Source organism: Canis lupus, chromosome 36 (genome assembly GCF_011100685.1).
Source record: "Canis lupus familiaris isolate Mischka breed German Shepherd chromosome 36, alternate assembly UU_Cfam_GSD_1.0, whole genome shotgun sequence".
Classification (NCBI taxonomy): Eukaryota; Metazoa; Chordata; class Mammalia; order Carnivora; family Canidae; genus Canis; species Canis lupus.
Genome location: NC_049257.1, coordinates 7486219 through 7511687, shown reverse-complemented (window position 1 = coordinate 7511687; position 25469 = coordinate 7486219). Strand labels below are relative to the sequence as shown.

Below are 25469 nucleotides of genomic sequence, written 5' to 3'. Positions count from 1 at the left end.
ATGTTTTACCTCTATTACTCAAGAGTTCTTAAAATGTGGAAGCCTGATCTTTTTCCTTAATTACACAAAAGGAGAAACTACTGCCCACATTACCCTCAGCAATGCTGTCTTTCTAACTGACACTCTCCCCTTTGCCCATTTTATACTATGCTCCCAGTTGATTTTTCCTGAACCATGATACCCAACACATTGTCCCTGCAGTTCTGTTCTGATTCAGAGTAATCAATCCAGGAACCACTAAGAAATCTATTAATTCTTTGTGTGTATCACAGCAGAATCCCGTTTAGCATCCTCAGATGCTAGGATGCTTATTTGCTCAGTATGGTCTGGGAACAGGATAAATACTGAGAAAGTCAAAATAAATAAGTTTTCCTATTTTAGTTCAAAATTCTAAAATGTAATGCTACATTTGCATTTGATGATGTTAATTTTAATCACCTGTGACTTAGCCACAATTATTCACTTCTGGGATTAAAATGCCCACTATAGACATCAATAAACAGAACAAAATCTGACTTATCCACTTTGTTTGCCAATCAGAAATCTCTTTTAATCTCCTACACCCTCACCTGAATGCCCAGTAAGAGAAAATGTACATAATACATGTTGACATAATAATTAAAATAAACTTATTAAATCCTATTTTTGTACTATGTATTTACCATCCACAGGAAACATTCAGTATTTTACTGCAATTATTTATAAATTATCAACTGTTAACTTTCAATTATCTTTGTGCAGATTATCCATCACAACCTTTAAAACCAAGATGGCTTTTTCCTGCAATTCTGCTTTTTAGGCTACCTTCTTGCTTTATTGGGTTTTCTTACACATGCTTACTGAATATAAGCATAGCTTAAGTCACGACATAAGAAGGTAAATATGCTGCTGGGGAAAAAATGTAATATCATGGCATTTCAAAACCAAGGAGAAATTATCTTTAGTTAGTCTCCATTATCAGTTTAGATTTTGCAAGTTTCTGTTCCCTTCAATTTGAGTAATGAATATGGACAGCATAGCAAATCACTACACCACCCAATAAGTATAACCTTCTTGGACCTGCATATTTTCTGTGCACCAAGCAAAACGTCAGGTACTGAGCAGGTATAGTTGTTGCAAGTTTACTCTAAATTTTATATCAATTCTCCTGTTAAATTGTTGTGGTGAAAGAAAAGGTGTAAGGCTATGAATTTCACTGTACTTTAATTAGTTACCAATAATTCTTAGGGGGAATACCCCTTCTCAGCTATGGTGGATTATTAAGAACTATCTCTGCTTATTTTTACTTGAGATTACCTGGGTTTCACTTTCTAACCAAAAGATTAGAAAATTTATATACCTTGTTATCTCACTAACAATAATTTCTTAAAATGAAGTAATAATGTATATACATCAAATTGTGGTGCAGTAATAACTGTCAAGACTTCTGTAATTCTTATGCCAGGTACTATTCTAAATATTTTCCCCTTAATTCTCATAAAAACGTTATGCAATATATTCCATTGTTACCTTTATTTTATTTTTTAAAGTTAATTTTTGGGACCCCTGGGTGGCTCAGTGGTTAAGCATCTGCCTTTGGTTCAGGGCGTGATCCTGGAGTCCTGGGATCTAGTCCCACATTGGGCTCCCTGTGTGGAACCTGCTTCTCCCTCTGCCTGTTTCTCTGCCTCTCTCTCTCTCTCTCTCTCTCTTTGTCTCTCATGAATAAATAAATAAAATCTTTAAAAAATATTTTTATTTGAGTATAGTTGTTACATTAGTTTCAGTAATTATAACATAATGATTGGACAAATTTATACATTATGCTATGCTCTCAAGTGTAGCTACCATCTGTCACCATACAATGCTATTATGATATCATTGAGTATATTCCCTATGCTATGCCTTTCATTCCTGTGACTTACTCATTCCATAATTAGAAGTCTGTATCTCCCACTCCCTTTCACCCATTTTGCCCCCTCCACAGTTTGTTCTCTGTACTTACAGTTCTGATTCTGCCTTTTGTCTGCTTGTTTATCCGTTTGTTTTTTTTTTTAGATTTCATGTATGAGTGAAAACATATCTTTCTTAGTCTGACTTATTTCACTTAGCATAATACCCTCTAGATCCATCCATATGGTCATAAATGGAATGATCCAATTCTTTTTTATGGCTGTGTGATATTCATGTGTCTGTGTGTGTGTGTGTGTGTGTTTGTATGATATCTTCCTTATCCATTCATGTATCGATGGACAGTTAGGTTGTTCTATATCTTCACCATTGCTATCCTTAACTTAACAATTGAGAAAACTGCGGTGCAGAAAAATTAACTGGCTGAAGCTTCCACAGCACATAAGGGGCAGAACCGGTATTTGCAGTTTGGTTTCAGATCCCGTATACTAGACCATACTACCTCTCTGTTGACTTATTCGACCTTACTCCTATTGAAAAGAATACACACAAATGGTGCCTCCAACTCTATCTCATATATCTGAGTATATTCAAATGCCTTAACTCTCTTCCTTAACTCTCTTCCAGTGTCAGCCTACTCTATCCTTAACTCTCTTCCAGTGTCAGCCTACTCTGACAACATAGGCTGGGTTGGATGCCCTTCCTGTCCTATTGTCCACTCTCATGTAGCACCTAATATGCTGGTCTGCCATAACTTATTTTTCTCTTCATTCCTCAAATGATGGTAATTCCTGAAGCAATAATTACAGAAAGACTGGCACACAACACTGTGCCTTAAATATAGTAGAGATTCAATATCTGTTCGATGAATGGATACTTCTCTTGTAGGTCTTCCCGTTGGCATTTCAGGCTGCATTGAACAATCATATCCATAACCACCACCACCATTACTCTAATACCAAATTTTGCAATTCTCCAGATTGTGACATACTTCATATTTCTCTTTGAAGTACTTTAGGAATGCATAACAAAAACTATTCCAAGGGGGGGAAAGGTCTTACCTTCTAAATCTTCTTTCTCAAAGTGTGTTTTGAGAATAGAACGAGTTCCACCTCTATCCACAACTGCCTCTTCATCATTTCTCTGTAGAATGAGAAAAAGATTAAATGATATTACAGTAGTTCCTCTTTATCCACAGGGATACTTTCCAAGACCTCCTGTGGATACCTGAAATTGCACCTGAATTGAATTGGTACCTGAATAGTACCAAACCCTATATAAACTATTTTTGCTATACATACACACCTACGATAAAATATAATCTTTAAATTAGGCACAGGAAGAGTTTAATAATAATAATGAAATAGAAAAATTATAACCATATGCTCTAATAAAAGTATATGAATTTGGTCTCTCAAAATATCTTATTGTACTATACTCACCCTTTTTGTGATGATATAAAATGATAAAATGCCTATGTGATGAGATGAAGTGAGGTGAATAATGTAGGCACTATGACATAGCATTAGGCTACTATTGACCTTCTGATGGTATGTCAGAAGGAAGATGATCTGCTTCCTGACCATGGGTGACCTCAGGCCACTGAAACCATGGAAGGCAAAAGCACAGATAAGAGTGGACTACTATACATATATTCTCTTAATTTCAGAGAATAAATTATAATATAATCTAATATTTTAGGGGTTTAATTCAACCACTTAAACCTACTTCTACACAACTATCCTATTTGATTATCAAGTGTTAATTTAAAAAGGAGATTAAAATTAAATTGACCACATACTCAGAGAAGAAATGTCATTTGATTTTCCATGAAATCAAAAGCAGTCATACATTCCAGTTGCCATCATTGGTTACTGAGATGAAAAACAAATAACAGTTACCCTGACAATTTAGTAACATGCATTTTTATCTCTGATAAAGAATTCTTGTTAACAAGATGACATTTTGAACTATACAAGGAAAATATGGAAATCATTAGTATTAACACCACTAATGCTATGGCAAGGTGAAATAATTCCACTGCCATTTAAAATGGGGTTGAGAGGCATCTAATCTCTTGAAAGCAATTAGTAGCAATTATTAGGTAAACTACAACTCTAATTACTTTGCTTCAGTGTAATGCATTTTATTCAAACTAAACTTTTAATTATAATCATATACATTCAACCTTCATCCAGTTTATATATATGTATATATAAATATATATTTATTATATTTATTATATTTATTAAATATATATTTACTTATTTAGAATGGTGGAGACTCTCTTCTGAATATTGTACATATGCTCAAAACAATACACTCACTCATTTGGTATTCAATAACATAATAGGGGAGGGAGAAATACAATCCACGTAAACATGCAGAAATGAACAAAATACCAAATACTGAACGAAGTGAAATACAGATTATTTACAAGTTTTTTTGATTATGAGCACCTATGTAAAAATTTTCTTAAAAGGGACTATTGAAAACAAAAAAGAAATAAAAATGTAGACTAAAGATGAATGAACCTTCCAACTTCTTTTTTTTAATTTTTTGTATTGGAGTCAATTTGCCAACATATAGCATAAGACCCAGTGTTCATCAAGTGCCCCCGTCAGTGTCCGTCACTCAGTCAATCCCAACTCCCTACCCACCTCCCTTTCCACCACCCCTTGTTCATTTCCCAGAGTTGGGTGTCTCTCATGTTTTGTCACCCTCACTGATATTTCCCGCTCATTTTCTCTTTTTCCCCTTTATTCCCTTTCACTATTTTTTATATTCCCCAAATTAATGAGACCATATAATGTTTGTCCTTCTCGGATTGACTTACTTCACTCAGCATAATACCCCGCAGTTCCAACTTCTATTTCTAAGCCTGTTCTAGCATTTGTATTAGAAAAATTACAAATCTCTGTTTTTTCTTTGAAAGCTTTATATTCCCAGACATAATCTTGATAAAGATTTGGCTTCCATGTTTTACAAATAAGTATTGTCAACTGTAAGGATTATAGACCACAGACATATTTCAATCTAGAAATATCAGCTCTTGTGTGCTTCATATGCAGCAAAACATACAGTAGAATAACATGTTTTACAGTCTGTAGTACTGTGTCTTGCAGACAACATGTGCTGAGACAGGTAAGGGCAAAGAGTTTGAAATTAGAGCAAAAGAAATCTATACTACAAATGAAGGAAAAAATGAAAATTAATATATGATTAAGAGTCTACTGCTCTTGTGTTTGGCGAAGTTTTAAAAATATGTTGGTCTGAGCAAAATAGCAATAGAAAAAACTAAAGAGTTATATATTTATATAATTTCCTGAACCAGACAAATGCAAGTTTAAGTCTCTTTAGAAACTGTTATTGATACATTTACAAATCACATTTATCCTCTGTGGAGGACATATCAAATATGCACATTGGAATGCATCTCTGCCCTCTTGCCAAAGGCAAAGTCATGCATCCATGTTCAGAGGTCAGAAGAAGCATCATTCCACTAAATCACAATAGCATCCCCTTAAAACAATTGCAAAATAAGAAGTTTTTTATAGGATATAAGAAGATATTTCCATCTATATGATAAAATACTTAATCCTCACTTCAAGGGCCTGAATCAATTTTCAACTTATACAAAATGGCTTTTCTCCTTATTTTTATGTAGCATAAAAACTGCCCACACACAAAAGATAATTATACTGAATAGCTAATGTTAGGATATTGAGACAAAATGAAATTTTGCAGCAGAAGTAGGAGTAGAATCTAAATAGGAAATAGTTGATTATTTAATTACCAGATGAATTACAAGTAGAAGTGTCCTAATTTTAATGTTTCACTGGCAAAAAAAAAAAAAAGAACTTGAAGCTAGAATATGAATGTAACTCAATGTAAGTGACTCATTTTGCAGTTTCATATAAATTTAAATACTCTCCAAATAGCCCATAGATATATTAAATGTATATTCTTTTGGGCTGAAAATTCCCAAGATACTACTTAATACTAATAATACATATACTGAAATTCCTCTACTTTGGTTATAGTTCAAAAGATTATTTCAATATTATTGAAGACTTTTTAATAGAGTGCTTCCCTTCTTCCTTTTTTACCAAGAGCAAGTAAATGTGGGTGTGATGAAGAGAATGCAGGGACAAATGCCAGTGGGTGCCAGTCTGTGCAATAATCCCAAATAGACCGGTAAGATATTTTTTATTCATTTTGCACTATTACCCTTTTCAGATTAGTTGATCATAAAATACATTAATGTACCCTAATTTTCATATGTATTTACTTACTCAGAACAAATTTTAGCACTGTGTAAAGAGAGAACACATAAATCTCTTACATTACCTCTCATTACAATTTACCTTTATTACACTACTGGGTAAACATTTATAAGATGATTTATTCCAGTAAATAAGTATAAGACAATGTTCTAAAATTGGGGGGAGCACAACCCATAGTAAGAAATACATATTCAACACAGTCACATATTTATATAAATGTAATCAAAACAAAGTTTCACAAACCATCATTTACCATAACTATAAACAATACAGTATGATATTTTCTATCCCAGGATATTCTATTTCATTTAAAAATACTAGTCACTATCCTTTAAACTTATTTTGGTACTTCAAAATGGGTTGTGACCTGCAATTTGAAAAACATTGGTACAGACTATGGCCCTGAAACAGAGTAACAGGAACTATGAACAGGAACAGAAATCACATCTTAAATCCACGTACATAGGCCTCTACCCAAATAATAAACAATAGTACTAAACTTTCAAATCAATATTTTTCAATTTTTGAAGTTCACCAGGAAAGTAATGGTTTTTTTCTTCCTAGTTCCATTTAAGTACTTTTCTCTATGTCTTCCCAAGAAAGAAGGAACAAATAGTATTATCTATCATCCTCTCCAGTTAAATCCTGCTTATGACTAAACTGAATTTGTACTCAGCTATTTTATTTTTTATATTTTATTTAAATTCAATCTGCCAACATATAGTATAATATCCAGCACTTATCATGTGCCCTTCCCTTAATGCCCATCACCCAGTTACCCTATCCCCTCACCCACCACCCCTTCTATAACCTTTTGTTTGTTTCCCAGAGTTACGAGTCTCTCATGAGTTATCTTCCTCACTAATTTTTCCCCACTCAGTTTCCTTCCTTTCCTTTATGGTCCCTTTCACTATATTTCTTATGGTCCACATGAGTGAAACCATATGATAATTGTCTTTCTCCAATTTTATTCAGCTATTTTAAAGGCAAACGCCATATAATTGTCATAACCCAAATGTATTTTACAATTTTCTACAATTTGATTGCTTCTAAACATTAAGACACTTGTGTTTTTAATACAAATGTATATACATGTAAATTGTGAATATTTCAACCTCCAAGAAAGTCTTTAGACTTCATTATTTTTCCAGAACAATTACGAGCAAGCAATAGCAGAAAAAAAGAGCTTTGTATCTCAACTCTCACATTTGAAGTGACCTTGAACCAGTACACTCTCTCATAGTAGACCGACTAATATGAGCTAGCATATTTTAGTGTTAAAATATTCATAATAAGATACCAACAATTTCTTCTAGGATTGTTTGAAAATACCATTAAGCTATCTACAAATGTATAAAAAATACATTTTTTCTGATTTACCATAACTCTTGAGCACAGTCTTGACAGAAATAAACTTTCCTAACTTTGTAAAACAAAATCTAACAGTAATCCCATGCAAAACAATTGAAATTTTCATGTCCTCTTGATAATTCTCATCTCATTTGAGAGTGGGAAGAGAATTGAAAATTGAGAAGAGAGAGCAGTTCATTTTCATTTCAGTATTCTTTCTTCCCTAGAACCATTTATCATTTCAATTTCTAAAAAGCAACCATTTCTTCAATAAATGATACTGGGAAAACTGGAGAGCTATATGCAAAAGAATAAAACTGGACCACCTTTAACACCATACACAAAAATAAACTCAAAATGGATTAAAGACCTAAATGTGATACATGAAACCATTAAAATCCTAGAAGAGAATGCAGATTGTAATTTCTCTGACATCAGCCATATCAACATTTTTCTAGATATGCCTTCTAAGGCAAGGTAAATAAAAGCAAAAACTAGGACTGAATCAAAATAAAAAGCTTTTGCACATCAGAGGAAACCATCAACAAAACATAAAGGCAATCTACTGAATGGAAGAAGGTATTTACAAAAAATGTATCAAATAAGGGGTTAAAGTCCAAATTATATAAAGAACTTATACAACGCAACACCAAAAAAAAAAAAAAAATCTGATTAAATAAGGCAGAAAGGGACACCTGTATGGCTCAGTCAGTTGAATGTCCAACTCCTGATTTTGGCTCAGCTCATGATTCGGGGTTATGAAATCGAGCCCTTTGTTGGGCCATGTTCAGCAGAGAATCTGCTTGAAATTCTCTCCCTCTCCCTCTGCCCCTCCCCACCCCACTTACACGCATGTATTCTCTCTCTCTCTCTCTCTCTCTTTATCTCTCTCTCTCAAGTAAATATCCTTTAAAAAAATTGGGCAGAGGGCCTAAATAGACATTTTTTTCCAAAGAAGACATACAGATTGCCTGTAGACACATGAAAAGATGATCAATATCACTAATTATTTGGGAAATGCAGACCAAAACCACAATAAGAAATCATCGTATCCCTGTTAGAATGGGTAAAACCAAAAAGGCAAGAAATAACAAGTATTAAAGAGGACGTGGAGAAAAAAGAAGCCTCATATACTTTTGATGTGAATGTAAATTCGTACAGCTATTGTGGAAAACAGTATGGAGGTTCCTCAAAATTTAAAAATAGAATTACCATATGATCCAATAATTTCACTACTAGGTATTTACACAAAGAAAAAAAACACTAACTTGAAAAGATATATTCACCCTTATGTTTACTGAAACATTATTTATAATAGCCAAGATATAAAAGCAATCTAAGTGTCCACCAATAGATAAATGAATAAGGAAGATATGATATACACACACACACTCTAGAATATTACACAGCCATAAAAAAAGATGAGATCTTGCTATTTGAGACAATATAGATGAACCCAGGGGGTATTTGGGCTAAATGAAATGTTAGACTAAGAAAGATAAATACCATATGATTTCACTTGTAGTGGAATCTTTAAAAAAATGAATAAACAAAAAGCAGGATCAGACGTATAAATACAGAGAACAAACTGATGGTTGCCAAAGGGGAGGTGGGTGGGAGTTGAGCAAAATGGATGAAGGGTAAGGGATCCTTGGGTGGCTCAGCAGTTTAGTGCCTTCCTTTGGCCCAGGGCGTGATCCTGGAGCCCCGGGATCAAGTCCCACATCAGGTTCCCTGCATGAAGCCTGCTTCTCCTTCTGCCTGTGTCTCTGCCTCTCTCACTCTCTCTCTCTCTCTGCCTCTCATGAATAAATAAATAAAATCTTTTAAAAAATGGATGAAGGGGAGTAGAAGATATAGACTTCCAGTTATGGAATAATAAATCACAGAAATAAAAGGCACAGCATAAGGAATATAGTCAATGATATTGTAATAGGGACCTATGGTGACAGATGGTAGCTACACTTGTGGCAAACATAGCATAATGTATAAACTTGTCGAATCACTGAAACTAATGTAATATTGTGTGTCAACTACACTCCAACAACAAAAAAAAAAGCAACCACAGGAGCGCCTGGGTGGCAGTTGGTTGAACATCCAACTCTTGGTTTCGGCTCAGGTCATGATCTCAGTGTCATGAGATTGAGCCCCATGTCAGATTCAGTGCAGAGTCTGTTTAAGATTCTCTCCCTCTCCCCACCCCATGCTCCCACTCTCTAAAATAAATAAATAAATATTTTTTAAAACAACCACATTTTCTGACTTTTTATTAGGTATTAGGAAAGTATGGTATGCTGTGTACACTCCATTAGCCCTTACAAATCCCCTTTCCACTCTTCTTCGCCATGCTCTATGTCTTTATCGACTGCATCATCAGATTCCCTTATAATCCAGCTTCTTATTGAGGTTAGCCAATGAGAGAGGATAAGACTGGATAGTGGGAGCAGAGAGATATGGGCCCTGTTGGGCCATAATTTGGCAATTGCTGCATTCCTCTATCACAGACAAAATCTTGTCATCTGACTCCCTTTCCGCTCTAGATATTGCCAGTTTGCATTAACTGCTCCCACATCTTGCTCCTTCAAGTCCAGAAATAGTGACAGTTTTCTGTTGCTCCAAGTTCCAGGATTTCATCAACCCTGTTGATATCCCTTTATCCTGTCTATGCCTTTAAAAAACAGTCCTTTCATTAAACTCTTTTATCATGCTTTTCAAGTGACTGTCTCTTTCCTGCTGTGATCCTAAGCTATACATATATGTCACGTTTAATGACTAAAATCCAAGACATTAAATTTTGTGAAGATGAAGATATAAGCAAAATGGCAACCTATGTATAAAACTTTGAGTAGGAAATATCTATCAAAAAATACTGTTGAATGAAGTGTAGAGGATAAAATGGTTGGAAACAGACTCTGAGTCATCAAAGATCTTTCAGTAGGCATGATTAATTCAAGAATATTTAATTTCTGAAAGAAATGAAAAAGAGGAAATAGAATAAAATTCTAGATGTGTGAAAGGGAGTGAAAAAAGAATAATCAAGTATGAGCATTTTACACTTGCAAAGAATGTTCCCCAAAACTCAAGAAATGTATGTACACATTTCTACCCATGAGGTGCTTTTTTTTTGCCATTTCAAAATATTTTCTTTAATATTATAAAATATTTTCATGAACAAGTGAGCTAGCAAATACACATTCACCAATGTGCCTTTGATAAGATTATCCTTCTAACTCCACCCCCCACTCACACATCAAGGTAGGCATAAAATTGGAGAAATGAATAGAGCAGATGGTACAGTAAGAAGAAATTGATTACAAGTATGGAATATTGTGCTTGTTTATTTTTCTATTTGGAACAAAACAAAACATTTTAGTGCAAACATAACTTTTCCTCTCTTCCATTTAAGTATAATGGAGAAAAAATTACTTTTAATTCAGTCTATAGGGTCTCTCTCAATTTACAGATTAATATCCTGGTTAATATAAATGAAACATTTTCCACTACTAATTTAATGAGGATAGATACATAGACACATATTTTATAAATATGATGTGAGAGCTAGTTTTTAAAGTGTTTATTATTTTTATTACCTTTTACTTTAAATTATGAAATTAAGAAAACCAAACACTAACACTTGGATTCAATATTAATATTCAACATATGATCTGTATTTACTCTAGAGGCTATTTTTGCATTAACCATGTAAGTTAAAGTATTATACATATAAAGAAGTCAACAATTTAATCTCTAATTTCACTATGCTATATTAAATAGGACAAGAGCTGTGAAGCATCAGGTCAGAAATTAACATATCATAAGAGTTCAATAAATACGAGTCAAACTGGAATCTAAGCATAAGCCAACCCTAACTTTGAATTTCATTTAGCATATTATATTTCCATAAAACATATAAACACATCTATTTGTACCAGGATATTGCTTGGAAACTAGGTATTAGAATCTGGTATCTACTCTAAATTGTAGACTATACCATCTCATGTAATACAAGTTAAATCTATCTTATATATTGTGTTAATGAAGTCACAGGAAATGTTTATTATAAAGTAGCCTAGAGGGCCTGGGTGGCTCAGTCGGTTGATTCTCAGTCTGAGCATCAATTAGACTCCTGGTTTCAGTTCAGCTTATGACTCAGGATCCTGGTTTCAAACCCTATGTCTGGCTCCATGCTCAACACAGAGTCTGCTTGAGATTCTTCTTCTCCCTCTGCCCCTTCTGTTCATTCTTTCTCTCTCTGTCTCTCAAATAAATAAATCTTTTCTTAAAGAATAAAGTAGCCCAATAATTCACTCTTTCTCCATCCCTACATATTTTTAACAGAGTCACTTGAGTTCCTTTCCAAAATACTGAGTTGGGGAGGTAGTAGTTAGGTTTCATTCACTTATATAGAGTAAATGGGTTATTTCATCTTCAAGCATATAGGGAAAAAATGGAACTGAGGATAAGGATTGGAGAATAAAACGCTATCACAGGAATAGGGCTAAGAAGGCATGAAATAAACTATCATGTAACAATTTCAAGATTTTTCTCATCTCACTTACTTGGAACACTCCACCCATGTAAACCTTAAAGACTAGTTGGGGAACTACACAGTTAGGTCACTAAAATTAAAATCTACCTATTTCTGGCTTGGGATTAATTTCATGAGCACATACAGTAGTGTACTTATTACTGCCACTGTAACCTAGAGAATACTATCTCTCCTAATGGTCCTAACATCTGATTGTTTAAGGATAAAAAGTGTTTGAGAAGTTAAGACCAGTTTTAATTAGCCAATAGTATTTTAAAAGGCACCAATACCTGTGTAATTGAGTTCCTGCTTTGTTTGCCCTCCTGATCGCCCTCAATTTGTTTTGAATTATAGACTTGATTCATGTCTTATTCTTTTTTTTATATTTTTTGATTCCTGTCTTATTCTTAAGAGTCCTTCTAGACCTTCACTTCTGCATAGGAACCCAATTGGTACCCAGAAAATGATATTAACGGCTGCTAGATTTCCTAATTGTTGCCTCATGCTGTCTTTTCTCTCTGCATGTTGCTTGCTCATGCCCTATGAGGCTCCATCTGTCTTGTAGGCCTTCCTTCATTTGTCCTGCTGTGTCTTTCTCTAAGCATCTGACACATCCCTAGGGGCTTGTTCGGTGCTCAGGTCCAAGTTCTTGCTGGTATGGCCATCCCTCTGCTGCTGATGCTCCCATTCAGGTCAAGAGAAAGGCAGTGTTGGATAAACACTGAGAATTTGTATGCAAGGCTATCCCTGAATTTAAGTCTTGTTTCAGTTAATTCCTACTTGTGTGATTTTAGGCATCTTATGTAATCTCTTTGTCAAATGACTTATTAATACATGTAAAGTTCTTGAATTTGCTAATCAAGTTCTTAGTAAATGTTTATTATTACTAAAGAGACACTTTAGCTGATTTTTAAAAGATAAAGGCATTTTTGTCAGGCAGGTAAGTGGGCAAAGTAGTAGTTTAGTTGCAAGTATTAAGGCAGGAGCCTATTTGGTGCAAGATATTAGCTGGACCCAGAGCAAGACTGAGTACTAAATTACCAAGCTACTGATTTTATTCTCCTAACAATCCAAATGCTTGGAAAGAAAACTTCTAATATCTGAGACAGGACTGAAAATCTTGATGTGAAAAGGTTGGACTTCTAGAAATTACAGAAAAAAAAATATATATATATATAATCCTTAACATTGAAGATATGTAAACCAGTAGACTGGACAAATTAGGGACTGGCAAAACGATCTGAAAAAAATACACAGAACATAGCATTAAATGACAAGGATGTGAAAAATAAGAAATAGATTTTTTTAAAGATTTTATTTATTTATTTATTTTGAGAGGAAGGGAGAGAAGGAGAGAGAGAAGGCACAAGTAAGGGGTAGAGGCAGAGGGAGAGGAAAAAGCAGACTCTCTGCTTGAGCAGGGAGCCCAAAACAGGGCTCCATTCCAGGACCCCAGGATCATGACCTGAGCTGAAGGCAAACACAACTAACTGACTGAGCTGCCCAGGTATCCCTGATATAGGTAATTTTTTTAAATGAGGGTAATATGATGTAGTCTAACATATACCAAAATGGATTTTTGGAGGATAGGACAGAAAAAACGAGGAAGGTGAAAATAATAGGTGAAAAATTTCCAGAATTGATAAAACACATGAATCCACAGATTCAGGAATCACAATGAATCACAAACAGGATAATTAAAGAAAAATTCACACCTCTACATATCATGTGGAGTCACAGAACAACACATTTTTAAAGCAGCAAAGGAAAAAGAAAAGATTACCTCCAAAGGAATGTCAAACAAACAATGATAGAGGCCGGAAGACAGTAACATAATACCTTCAGAATGCTGAGGAAAGAGTATTGTAAAAAAACAAAAACAAAAACAAAAACAAAAACAAAACAAAACTATTGTAAATCCAGAAGTGGATACCCAGCAAAGTTATCATTCAAGAAACCCACTTCAGACAAATAGAAATAAAGAATTTATTCCCAAGGCATCCTTTGTAAAAGGATTTCAAAGTATATACTTCAGAATAAAAATGATCCCAGAAAGATGTCTGAGATGCACAAAGGAATCCTAAGCCTAGAAACTGAAGGACATGAACAAATATAAAGAAAATAAAAATGTGTTTAAAAATTAACTTCATGATTTCTAAGAACCCTTCTAGTTGTACAGTAGTTGATTTTTTATATTGCTTTCTACTTCAGTGTAAATAAGGGTTATTTTTGATCTGTATTCATGTAGCTCTCTGTGCATTAGCCTAAGATAATAACATTCATAACTCTTCCATATATCAATACTTTCTCCACTCCTGTCACCCCAAATCCTGATAGCTTTACTGACATACTCTAGACTTATAATATCAATTAGTATCAACTATAAGAAGATAAAGGTATATGTATACATTTTAAAATATAATTAGCGCTTTTATCCTTTTTAAAAAATTTTATTTAAATATGATTTAATTAACATGTAGTGTATTATTAGTTTCAGGGGTAGAATTTAGTGATTCATTAGTTGCATATAACACTCAGTGCTCATTACATCAAGTGCCCTTCTTAATGCCCATCATCCAGTTACTGCATCCTCCCACCTCCTCTCCAGCAACACTCAGTTTGTTTCCTAGAATTAAGAGTCTTCTATGGTTTGTATAACCCTCTGTTTTCATTTTATTTTATTTTTCCTTCCCTATGTTTATCCGTTTCATTTCTCAAATTCCACATAGAATGAAATCATGTTATATTTGCTTTTCTCTGACTGACTTACTTCGCTTAGCATAAAACTCTCTAGTTCTATCCACATCATTCAAATGGTAAGAGTTCATTCTTTTTAATGGCTGAATAATATTCCACATCTTTATTGTTTCATCTGTTGATGGACAGCTAGACTCTTTCTATAGTTTGGTTATTGTGGACACTGCTGCTATAAACATTGGGGTGCATGTGCCCCTTTGAATCACTACATTTGTATCTTTTGAATAAATATCTAATAGTGCAATTGCTGGATCACAGGGTAGTTCTATTTTTAATTTTTTGAGGAACTTCCATACTGTTTTCTAGAGTTGCTGCACCAATTTGTATTCCCATCAACAGAGTAAGAGGGTTCCCCTTTCTCCACATCCTCACCAATATCTGTTGTTTCTTGAGTTGTTAATTTTAGCCATTCTGACTGGTGTGAGGTGGTATCTCATTTTGGTTTTTATTTTTTTTTAAGATGGTATTTCTTTATTTGAGAGAGAGAGAGCACAAGCACGGGAGGGGGAAGGGCACTGCGATAGGGAGAGAGACAAGCAGACTCTCTGCTGAGTGCAGAGCCCAATGCAGGGACAATCCTAGGACTCCCAAGACCATGATTTGAACCCATGACCCTAGCCGAAGTCAGATGTTCAACTGACTAAGCCACCCAGGAGCCCCTAATTAGTAATTTTTATCCTTTCTATAGTAAGCACTTGTTCATTATAGATTTGTGAGAATCTACTAAATTAGAGCACTACATAACTATTTGGCTTTCTCATCATAAATTAGGACAGATCTGAGTTGGCCTACATACACAATAGTCAATTATATTAATTATTTAAACAGAAATAAGCTCATAGTGTCTGTATTTTAATGACTTATAGGGGAGGTGGGCTTGGATATTCAATAATTAGATGGAAAGAAGTTTCCTAATATAAACAAAACCAAAATGAGCCAGATGATGGGGATAATAAAATAATATATATGGCATGATGGATTAAATAAATAGAAAAAATTCAAGATATTTTTAGATAACGAAAATGATAATGAGGAGTAAGAAATATAAAACATTAGAAGATGATAAGAAAATAAGCAGTGAAAGGAAATACTTCAAGTATACCCATGAGTTATGAAAAGTGTAGTGTTTAAGTACTTAAAAAGCAAAGTAAGCAAGTCTAACTGGTTTTGTGATTTTTTTCTTTAACCTCAGAGATTGTTTATTAGTGATAAGCTTCATAATGTCATTAATAAAATGGTAGAAATATGCTTAGTGATGCAATTTTTTTAAAAAGCTAACATCTATTATATTTAATTACTTTAAGCAAAGTGATTTTCCTATACAAATACCAAAAATGTGGTAAAGGGACTGGAGATGACCACTTTATTTACTTTCCCCTTTAGATCTAAAAAAAGAACAAAAACAACCAACCAAAAACACTCGAGATCTTAAATTTTCTAATTATCTCACAATTCAAGGGATATTTAGAAAGGAAATTACAATGCCCTAAACATGGGGAAAATTGGGGGGGAAAAAAGAAACAGGAAATGAAAAAATGCCAAAAGATGAGTAAAAATGTGTAGTTGACCCTTTAATGACACAGGTTTGAACTGTGTGAGTCTACTTATATGAGAATTTTTTTTCAGTAAATACTGCAAATGTATATTCTCTGCCCTATGATTTTCTTAATAACATTTTCTTTTCTCTACTTTACTTTATTGTAAGATAATTGACTGATTATGTTATCAGTAAGGATGCTGGTCAACAGTAAGCTATCAGTAGCTAAATTTGGGGGAAGTCAAAAGTTATACATGGATTTTCAAATATGCATGGGAGTTAGTACCCCAACCCATGCATTGTTCAACTCTCTTAAGAAGATGGATAACTTCTTAAATTTCCTCAACTAACTATTCCCTTCACAAGGCCAAAGACTATTATTTGTTCAATTTGCTCAAATGATGTTCGATTGAGATGTTAGAATTTGAGATGTTAGAAATGTATGTGAATAATCTGTTCCTCTATTTATTAGATAAGAGAAATGGCCAAAACTTATTTATAGCTAGCATTATAGCTATAAATATTTCTATAAATATTCAAAGATAAGGAATCTGAAGTTCAGTAAAGACAGGTTCAATGACTTGCCTAAGAGTATATCTTGCTCAACTAATATGAGGCAGAATTAGGATCTGAATAAAATTTTATATGACTTTAAAATTCATGTTCTCTGTGACATATTGCTTCATTTTCTCAAAGCTTAACCATTTTTCTCCCAATTTTAACATACCACATATATAACATTAATAGTAACAACAGATATTTTAGATAGAAAAAATTAAATGGAATTCAAGCCCTCTTTTTCAAATCTTACAATTTTCTATTTTTTCCTCAAACCTATATAAGAACATATATTCACATAAAGTTATGTATTTTGATTTTTTAATATTAAAGTGTAGTTATTAAGAGAACTCATAATAGCATGTTGTCCTTTTTCACCTCTTGGATACAAGAAATATATTAACATTTCTCAGGCCCTTGTAGTAACTAGTGATAAGCAAAAGTGCTGGTGTGTCACACCTGGGAGAAAGTACAGAAAATGAGTGTGACTTCCTTATGCTCCTCTTCTCCAGTTATCAGAGACCAGGGAGATCAGGTGGTCCAGCTATAAAAGCTTTTGTTAATCTAAATTCCTGAGTGACCGTGTGGAAGAGAAGTTTCCAATCTCAGCCTTGACCCACTCTATTATATTTATTGTATGAAGCCACTGAGATTTTGGAGTTGATATTGTAGCATATTTTAGCCCATCCTAACAAGAAAACAAACATTTTTATATTCATACTTCTCCAAATTATACTATCTAGTGGTTATATATTTTAAAATGTTGATGCTATGTAGTTTAATTAATCTTTCCTGTGGTATTAGCCACTTAGATTTTTATTCAATTTCTCACTAATATAAATAATTTCTTAATATTCATATTTGTAGAGATTAAATGTTGGAAAATTCAACAGAAGTATATAGGTAAATAAATTACTGTCTTTGCATCAAAACAATGAGCACAATTGGGTAGTTGTTTAAAAGTACTCCTTTAAAACAAACAGTTAAAAATAGACCTGCCCTATGACCCAGCAATTGCACTGTTGGGGATTTACCCCAAAGATACAAATGCAATGAAACGCCGGGACACCTGCACCCCGATGTTTATAGCAGCAATGGCCACGATAGCCAAACTGTGGAAGGAGCCTCGGTGTCCAACGAAAGATGAATGGATAAAGAAGATGTGGTTTATGTATACAATGGAATATTACTCAGCTATTAGAAATGACAAATACCCACCATTTGCTTCAACGTGGATGGAACTGGAGGGTATTATGCTGAGTGAAGTAAGCCAGTCGGAGAAGGACAAACATTATATGTTCTCATTCATTTGGGGAATATAAATAATAGTGAAAGGGAATATAAGAGAAGGGGGAAGAAATGTGTGGGAAATATCAGAAAGGGAGACAGAACGTAAAGACTGCTAACTCTGGGAAACGAACTAGGGGTGGTGGAAGGGGAGGAGGGCGGGGGGTGGGAGTGAATGGGTGACGGGCACTGGGGGTTATTCTGTATGTTAGTAAATTGAACACCAATAAAAAATAAATTAAAAAAAATAAATAAATAAAATGGAATAGAATGGTAGAACATACTTTATTTAATGAAATGAAGATAGGTCTTAAAAGAAGAACTCAAGAAAATAGAGAGTAAAGAATAGACTCTTTGGTGCAGAAATAGCTAAGTAAGAGCAGAGATTTTAAAAGGAAAAGGGATGAAAATAATGGAATTGTGAGAAAAACCAATGAAAAATACCTAAAAGAAGAGGTCAACGTTATGGGAAAAGAAAGGATGAAAAAAAAATGTAGATGCCCCAACACATAATTATAACTATGTGAACAAAGAAAGGTTAATTTTGGTTTAAGATTTAAAAATTGGAAATATCAGAATAATAGACCTGGAGTATGGCTTCTGGGAGGACTGTAAAATCATCCAATCAATGATCCTTTAATTAAAAAAAAAAAAAAAAGGATTTTATTTATTTACTTGACAGAGAGAACACTAGAAGGAGAAGCCACAGAGGGAGAAGGAGAAACAGACTCCCCGCTAAGCAGGGGATCCAATATGGGGCTCAATTCCAGGACCCTGAGATCATGACCTGAGCTGAAGACAGACACAGGATCCTTATTTTATTTATTTATTTTTTTACTTTTTTTAAAAATTTATTTATTTATTTATTTATTTATGATAGTCACACACAGAGGGGTGGGGGGGGGGCAGAGACATAGGCAGAGGGAGAAGCAGGCTCTATGCACCGGGAGCCCGACGTGGGATTCGATCCCGGGTCTGCAGGATCGCGCCCTGGGCCAAAGGCAGGCGCTAAACCGCTGCGCCACCCAGCAGGATCCTTATTTTAAAGATGAGAACCGACGCTGGGTGGCTCAGCCTTGAGTTCCTGTCTTCGGCCCAGGGCATGATCCTGGAGTACCAGGATCGAGTCCCACATTGGGCTTCCTGCATGGAGCCTGCTTCTCCCTCTGCCTCTGTCTCTGCCTCTCTCTCTTTCTCTGTGTCTCTCATGAATAAATAAATAAAATCTTAAAAAATAAATAAAGATGAGAAAATTCAGGTCCCCAAAAAGTCAAGACAAAAATCTCAGGTATTCACACAGCACAGCATCCATTTCCTCTCTACTTCAGATTCCCCCATCTTCTTGAGATTGTGACAGAAATCAGTCCAAGCTTGGAGAACACAAACCAAACCAAGAAATGAATAAATATGACATTGAAGATAAGCTTTTCTCATTTTAGGCAGATAATCAGTTTTCCTAAGTCCATGATGACAATGAAAAGGATCAGAGAAGGATTCACAATTGCCAAATTGCTAAATTGCCTGCTTTTGAGATGCAAAATCTATTAACATTGACTGTGTAGTAGCTGTATTTGTCATTTAAAATGTGAAAACATTTAGGGGCACCTGGCTCAGGCTGTTAAGCCTCTGATTTAGGCTGAGGTCATGATCTCAGGGTCCTGGGATTGGCAGGGAGTCTGCTTCTCCCTCTCCCTTTGCCCCTCCCCCAGCTTGTGTTTTCTCTCTCTCTCTCTCTCTCTCTCTCAAATAAATAAATATAATCTTTAAAAAATAATTTTTAAAAAGTGAAAACATTTAAAAGAAAATCCAGCTAATTATGAGCTGGTCATCTCTGATGAATAAAAGTACTTTTAATAGATAAAATATGAACTTATATACATGAAAATTTATATAAAAATTTATTTTCTTAAATAATAGTAACTTGGAAAAATAATAGTCACTTGGAAAAGAATACTTAAAAATGCATTGTATATGTATACTTCATTTATTTCTAAGTTTCTAGAGAATTTTCAAGGAGGGAAGAGAAATAGGAAGAACAAAAGAAAGACATAAGACTTCAAATTCTATAGAAACATTACATCTTCGTGACTTAGTCAATCAAATGATTGGCAAAGGGCCTGATATAGTTAGCTATCAATACGCTAACATCAAGTAACTGAAAAGTATTGATTGGCGTTATTCTTTGAAGGAGACACATCTTTAAGGCAAAAGGCCATTATTTATATGTGAAACAATGTCTTTTAGCCACATATTTAGTGATTAGTGTTTATCCCAGCTTAATTTTATTGTGCTTGGTTCCTCTTTGTCACAGAGGTGTTTTACAAACAATTTCAATTTTTATAATTGTTAATTAATATTATATTAATATATCATTTTATATATATATATATATATATATATAATTTAGTGAGTGAGTGAATGAATGAGACCAAAATCTGCCTCCCTATGATTTCAACTCCATTTGTTTTATTTCTTTCCCATTCTGGATCTATATACCTATTGGAAAGAATGCAATACCACTAACTGATACTTAAACTGAATCCTAAAGGACAAATAGGATTATCAAGGTGAATAAAAAGAAGAGTATTCCAGACAAATGGCACAACTTGTACAAAAGCATGTGATATCAATGATTTCAAAAGATATAAATCCCCACTCTTTTTTAATGTGACAGGTATTTTTTTTTCTTTAGACATCCCAAATGATTATAACATCCTGGTGAAGAAGGCATTAATACTATTACTTTTATTGTAATTTGGTATGAGGAAATAAGATACATCCAAGCTTTACAGTAAGGCAGTAGTAGAGCTAGAACTAGAACTAAAAACTTTGGTTTTCTGATGGCAATCTGAATGATCAATCACTGGGTAATTTTAACTCTACATTCTGAAACAGTCTCTTAACTGTCTGATTTTTCTCATCCTTGCATATAATTGCAATAATAATAAGAACTAACCAAAAAAAAAGAAAAAAAAAAAAAAACAGAAGAAGAAAGAGAACTAACACTCATTGTAAGGTTTGCAATGTGCCAGGCATAGTGCTAGAACTCAATAGAAATCTTCAATAACAGGTAAGTATTCTGAGATTTAAAGAGGCTCAGAAACCTTCCCAGAACCCTCAGCTATTAAGGGGTAGAGAATAGTTTGAAAGCAGGTCAGTACTCTTAACCAGTATGAGACACTGCAAAGACATTATAGTAGTTAACCATAAATCTATAATTCCTTAATTTAATTTTAGAATACTTCAGTCTGGTTCCACCCTACTTATATACCTCAGGTGATGTAAATTCCTAATGGTGTCCAAAGTGACCTAGGCTATATTTTTACATGAACTTTTCATAGTAATTCCCCATTTTGTTATTCAACAAAAATTTATTTTTGTTAATTTGTGTATTAAAAATTATTTGTGTTAGCTTTAAAGAAATAAGACACTGCTTTTGCCCTTAAGCAGTTCATAGTGAAGACAGGAAAAATCAATGACTATAATACAGAATGTATTGGGCTTCACTTAAGGTAAATACTGGAATCAAGAGAAACATTAGGGAAAAACACCTAATTCATTCTGAAGGAATAAGGGAATGTTTCAATAGGAGGCAATGCTTAATCTAAATAATCTTGAGGCATAATAAAGAGTGAGTCAGACAAAAACAAAGAGAAATGAGGAGCCAAAGGCATTATATGCAAAAAGGACAGTATTTTAAAAGGTTTGAGAGAGTCTGTCTCTATCTAATAGAATTTAGACTAAGTTTAACTCAAGATGGCTAAGTTTCAAAATCACTTCCTCATTCCACAAAAAAATTACAAATAAAACTACCATATGATGCAACAATTCCACTTCTGAGTATATATCGAAAAGAAATAAAATCACTATCTCAAAGAACTATCTGCACTCCTCTGTTCATTGTCAAATTATTCACAATATGCAAGATAGGGAAATAACCTAAGTGCCCAATGGTAGATAAATGGATAAAATAAATATAATGGAATATTATTCAGCCATGAGAAAGAAAGAAATCTTCCATTTGTGCCAACATGGATGGACTGAGGGCATTACGCTAAGTGACATAAAGCAGTCAGAGGAAGACAAATACTATATATTCTCATTTATCTGAACTCTGAACATTATCTTGAAAAAAATTATAAATTAGTACATGATTTTCAAATAGTACATTACACCAATTAGAGAAGATTGAGACGAAATTATGAGAAATATTATGATGATAATAAACTAGAATTTATTGTGCACTATGGCAGGATTTATGCTAATGACTTTACATGTATTTTTTATGTAGTGGAAGAGAAATCAAAAAAGTGTATGATGAAAGTAAGCTAACACCTCTTCTGTGAAGTCTTCCACAGCAGTTTCAGTTTGCCTTGACATCTCTTATCTCAATTTGGCATTTAGGAGATACTAACTTACACGTGACTATCTAATTCAAGTGTACATGACCCTAAGCAATATAACACAGTGATTAAGAGCAAGAGCTTTAGAGCTAGATTTTCTGGCTTGAGTCCCATATCATCCTATCATTTGCTAGCAATTTTAATCTTAGGCAAGCTACTTAGTGTCTTAGTATACTACATACAATTAAAGTATATATATGTGTATACACACACATATACACTAAATATAGGTGTATGTACGCATATGTGTGCTAAACATGTGTTTGTATATACATAAGTTCCTAATGTAAGTGGGAAGTAATAATTAATATTTGTTAAGCTATACATTGTTTCAGTGCCTTACTTGTATTGATTAATTGAATCAATTCTCATTAGAACTCTAGGGATTAATAATTTAGCATCACCATTTTACAGATGACAATACTGAGGAAAATGGAGATCAGGTAATGTTCCTGAAATAATACTGCCCGTGAAGTGTAAAATAAGGGATCCAAACAAGGGATCCAGCACAAAAACTCTAGCTGTTAACTACTATGTTATGCTGCCTCCCTCTATACTATGCAATGACTCAAATTCTTTTGAGATTGAATGAAAAATCTTCTTAAAAAAGAAATGGGTGGCACAGTGAGTTGAGCAACCAACTCTTGGTCATGATCTCAACCTTGTGAGATGGAGCCCCATGTCGGGCTCCACGCTCTCTCCCTCTGCCTCTGCCCCTCCCACTTGTACTCTTTCTCTCTCTCTCTAAAATAAATAAATAAATATTTTTAAAAAATGGATAGAAGTATATGTACACAGTTATATGCAGCACATCTGGCAATGTACTTCATTGAAACTAGGCTCTTTTGCCTTTTAGAAACAAGGGTTTAATAAAGAAATATTTTCAATATTACCATTTTTAAAGAGGGGGGTGAGGACATCACTAAATGTCTTTTACTTACTTTTCTTCTTGATAAAAAAATGTTTAAAGTTTTAAATGTTTTAAAGCAATGCAAAGTCCAATGATCTCTAAGTTTTTTCCCAGAAATGGATCTCATTCTAAAACAAGAACTAAAATTTTGTTGGGTCCCTACTACAAAATGACTCTTTCCCAGGCAATGGGAAGCATAAAGGTTAATAAGAACAAGCTCACAAGAACTAGCAAATGGGGTTTTCAAGTAATTCAGACTTCTACAGAAAGAAACGGAATATTGTCAATTATATGGGTCTGCTAAAAATAAAGCCAGAAGAGTTATTGTGCCCAATTTCATTTTTACTCTCTTGTGGTATTCCATGGGTTTCACGTCTGACATACTTTATATGGATAATGTGCTAAGTAAGAGTATTCAATTACAATTTTTTCACAATTCCCATGCACAAATATCCTCTTCCTGGGTCTGATAACAAAGTCACACCCCAGCTGTCACATCTAAAGGAAATCTGCTCTTGGATGTTACCCAGATTTTTTACTAACCATAGGAAATATTGAAATGCTCTGGTGCATGGAGGAGATTTAAAGGCAATATTAAAAGTATTTAGCAATGATGGTTTACTGTATCATTTCTAAATGAACAAAGAGTAAAGCTAAAACAACCCTATGACTTCCATGATTATCAATAGCATTTCTATTTCCAATTTTCCCTAAAGCAAAGTCCTTATTATCCAAATATTCACCATAGTGACATGTATATTCATTGCATTAAAATGATCCCTCTAGATTATCCTTGGTCTAGGAAATGTCAAAAATAAAGCCAAAGCTAAATCAGATTACCTACCAATAAAATAGAGTTTACATCAAGGACAAGCAGGAGGTCTCTTAGGATCTGAAATCTAGGACTTTTGAGTGGTTGTGGATAGACAGAAATGCTCTCACGTGCAATTTTGATAGAGAATTTTATTAAAATCCTTCATTTTGCTTCTACCCCCTACCTTGTCCACTAACTACTAAATCTACTCAGGAATTTAATTTTCATTTTCAAAGTCTCAAGAGGGTTAGAGCTCTAAGAATGACTGCAAAATATAGGTGCTGCTCTTTTGGTTTTTTTTTTTTTTCTTCCAAGAAGAAGTAGATCAGCACAGAAATGTTCTCAGTTTATAAATCATAATCTACCATTCAAGACCCTGTACTATCTAGTCCCAACAAACCTTCCTGTGTTAGCCTGAATTACCCCCACCAGACTACAGCCAAAATGAACTACTCCATACTTTTCAAACGTATTATTTGCTTTCTGTTCCCCCGTTGCTGTTAATGTTGTTTCTACTGCCCAAAATGACCTTTCCCCTTCTTGGCCAGTCTTCAAGGTCTATCTCAAATGCTTATTTTTCCAAACTTCCCTAATTCCTCATGTAGCCTCCCCTCTCTTCTACCTACCCAGGTTGAAATACTCTGCTTACTGAATTCACAGCAGAACAATTTGAGCTCTTTCTTCTCTCTTTTGAATCGTTAAGAATCTCACTACTTTTTACATTCTGTTGCAGTTACTTGTATTTAGTGTTTACTACTCACTACTTGTGACTTCCTGAAGCAAAGACCTATTAGTCTTTATATCTTTGCCCAATACTATGCTCACTAGAACATCACAGGATTTTGTGGGATTTTTTGTTTGTTTGAAGAAATGGCATTGTACTGAGATTCGAGTGACCCAGTGCCAATGTGGGGGAAATAGTTGCATGTTGAGGAAATTGCTCAAAAGACTAGAACTAAAATGCAAAGATATCATAAAATGTAACATTTAGGCATTTATACTTCATCCAAATATCAAATTACTCACTTGGACTCTGGAGCTTAAGAGAACAACATGGGTTTGAAGGGGATGGGTCCATTTATATGTGGATACTTTTGAAATAAATACAGTACAGTACTACAGATATATTTTCTCTTCTTCATGATTTTC

At 34.0% G+C, this 25469-nt stretch overlaps 1 protein-coding gene across 7 annotated transcripts in view; it reads right to left on the bottom strand.

The window, feature by feature from the left end:
* Positions 1-25469, bottom strand: part of SLC4A10 (solute carrier family 4 member 10) — a 285396-nt gene that overhangs the window by 177950 nt on the left and 81977 nt on the right. For all 7 annotated transcript variants that reach the window (XM_038584657.1, XM_038584660.1, XM_038584661.1 and 4 more), the window contains exon 2: positions 2952-3033. In XM_038584657.1, coding sequence (XP_038440585.1) covers positions 2952-3033 — 82 coding nt within the window. The remainder of the gene's footprint in view (positions 1-2951; positions 3034-25469) is intronic.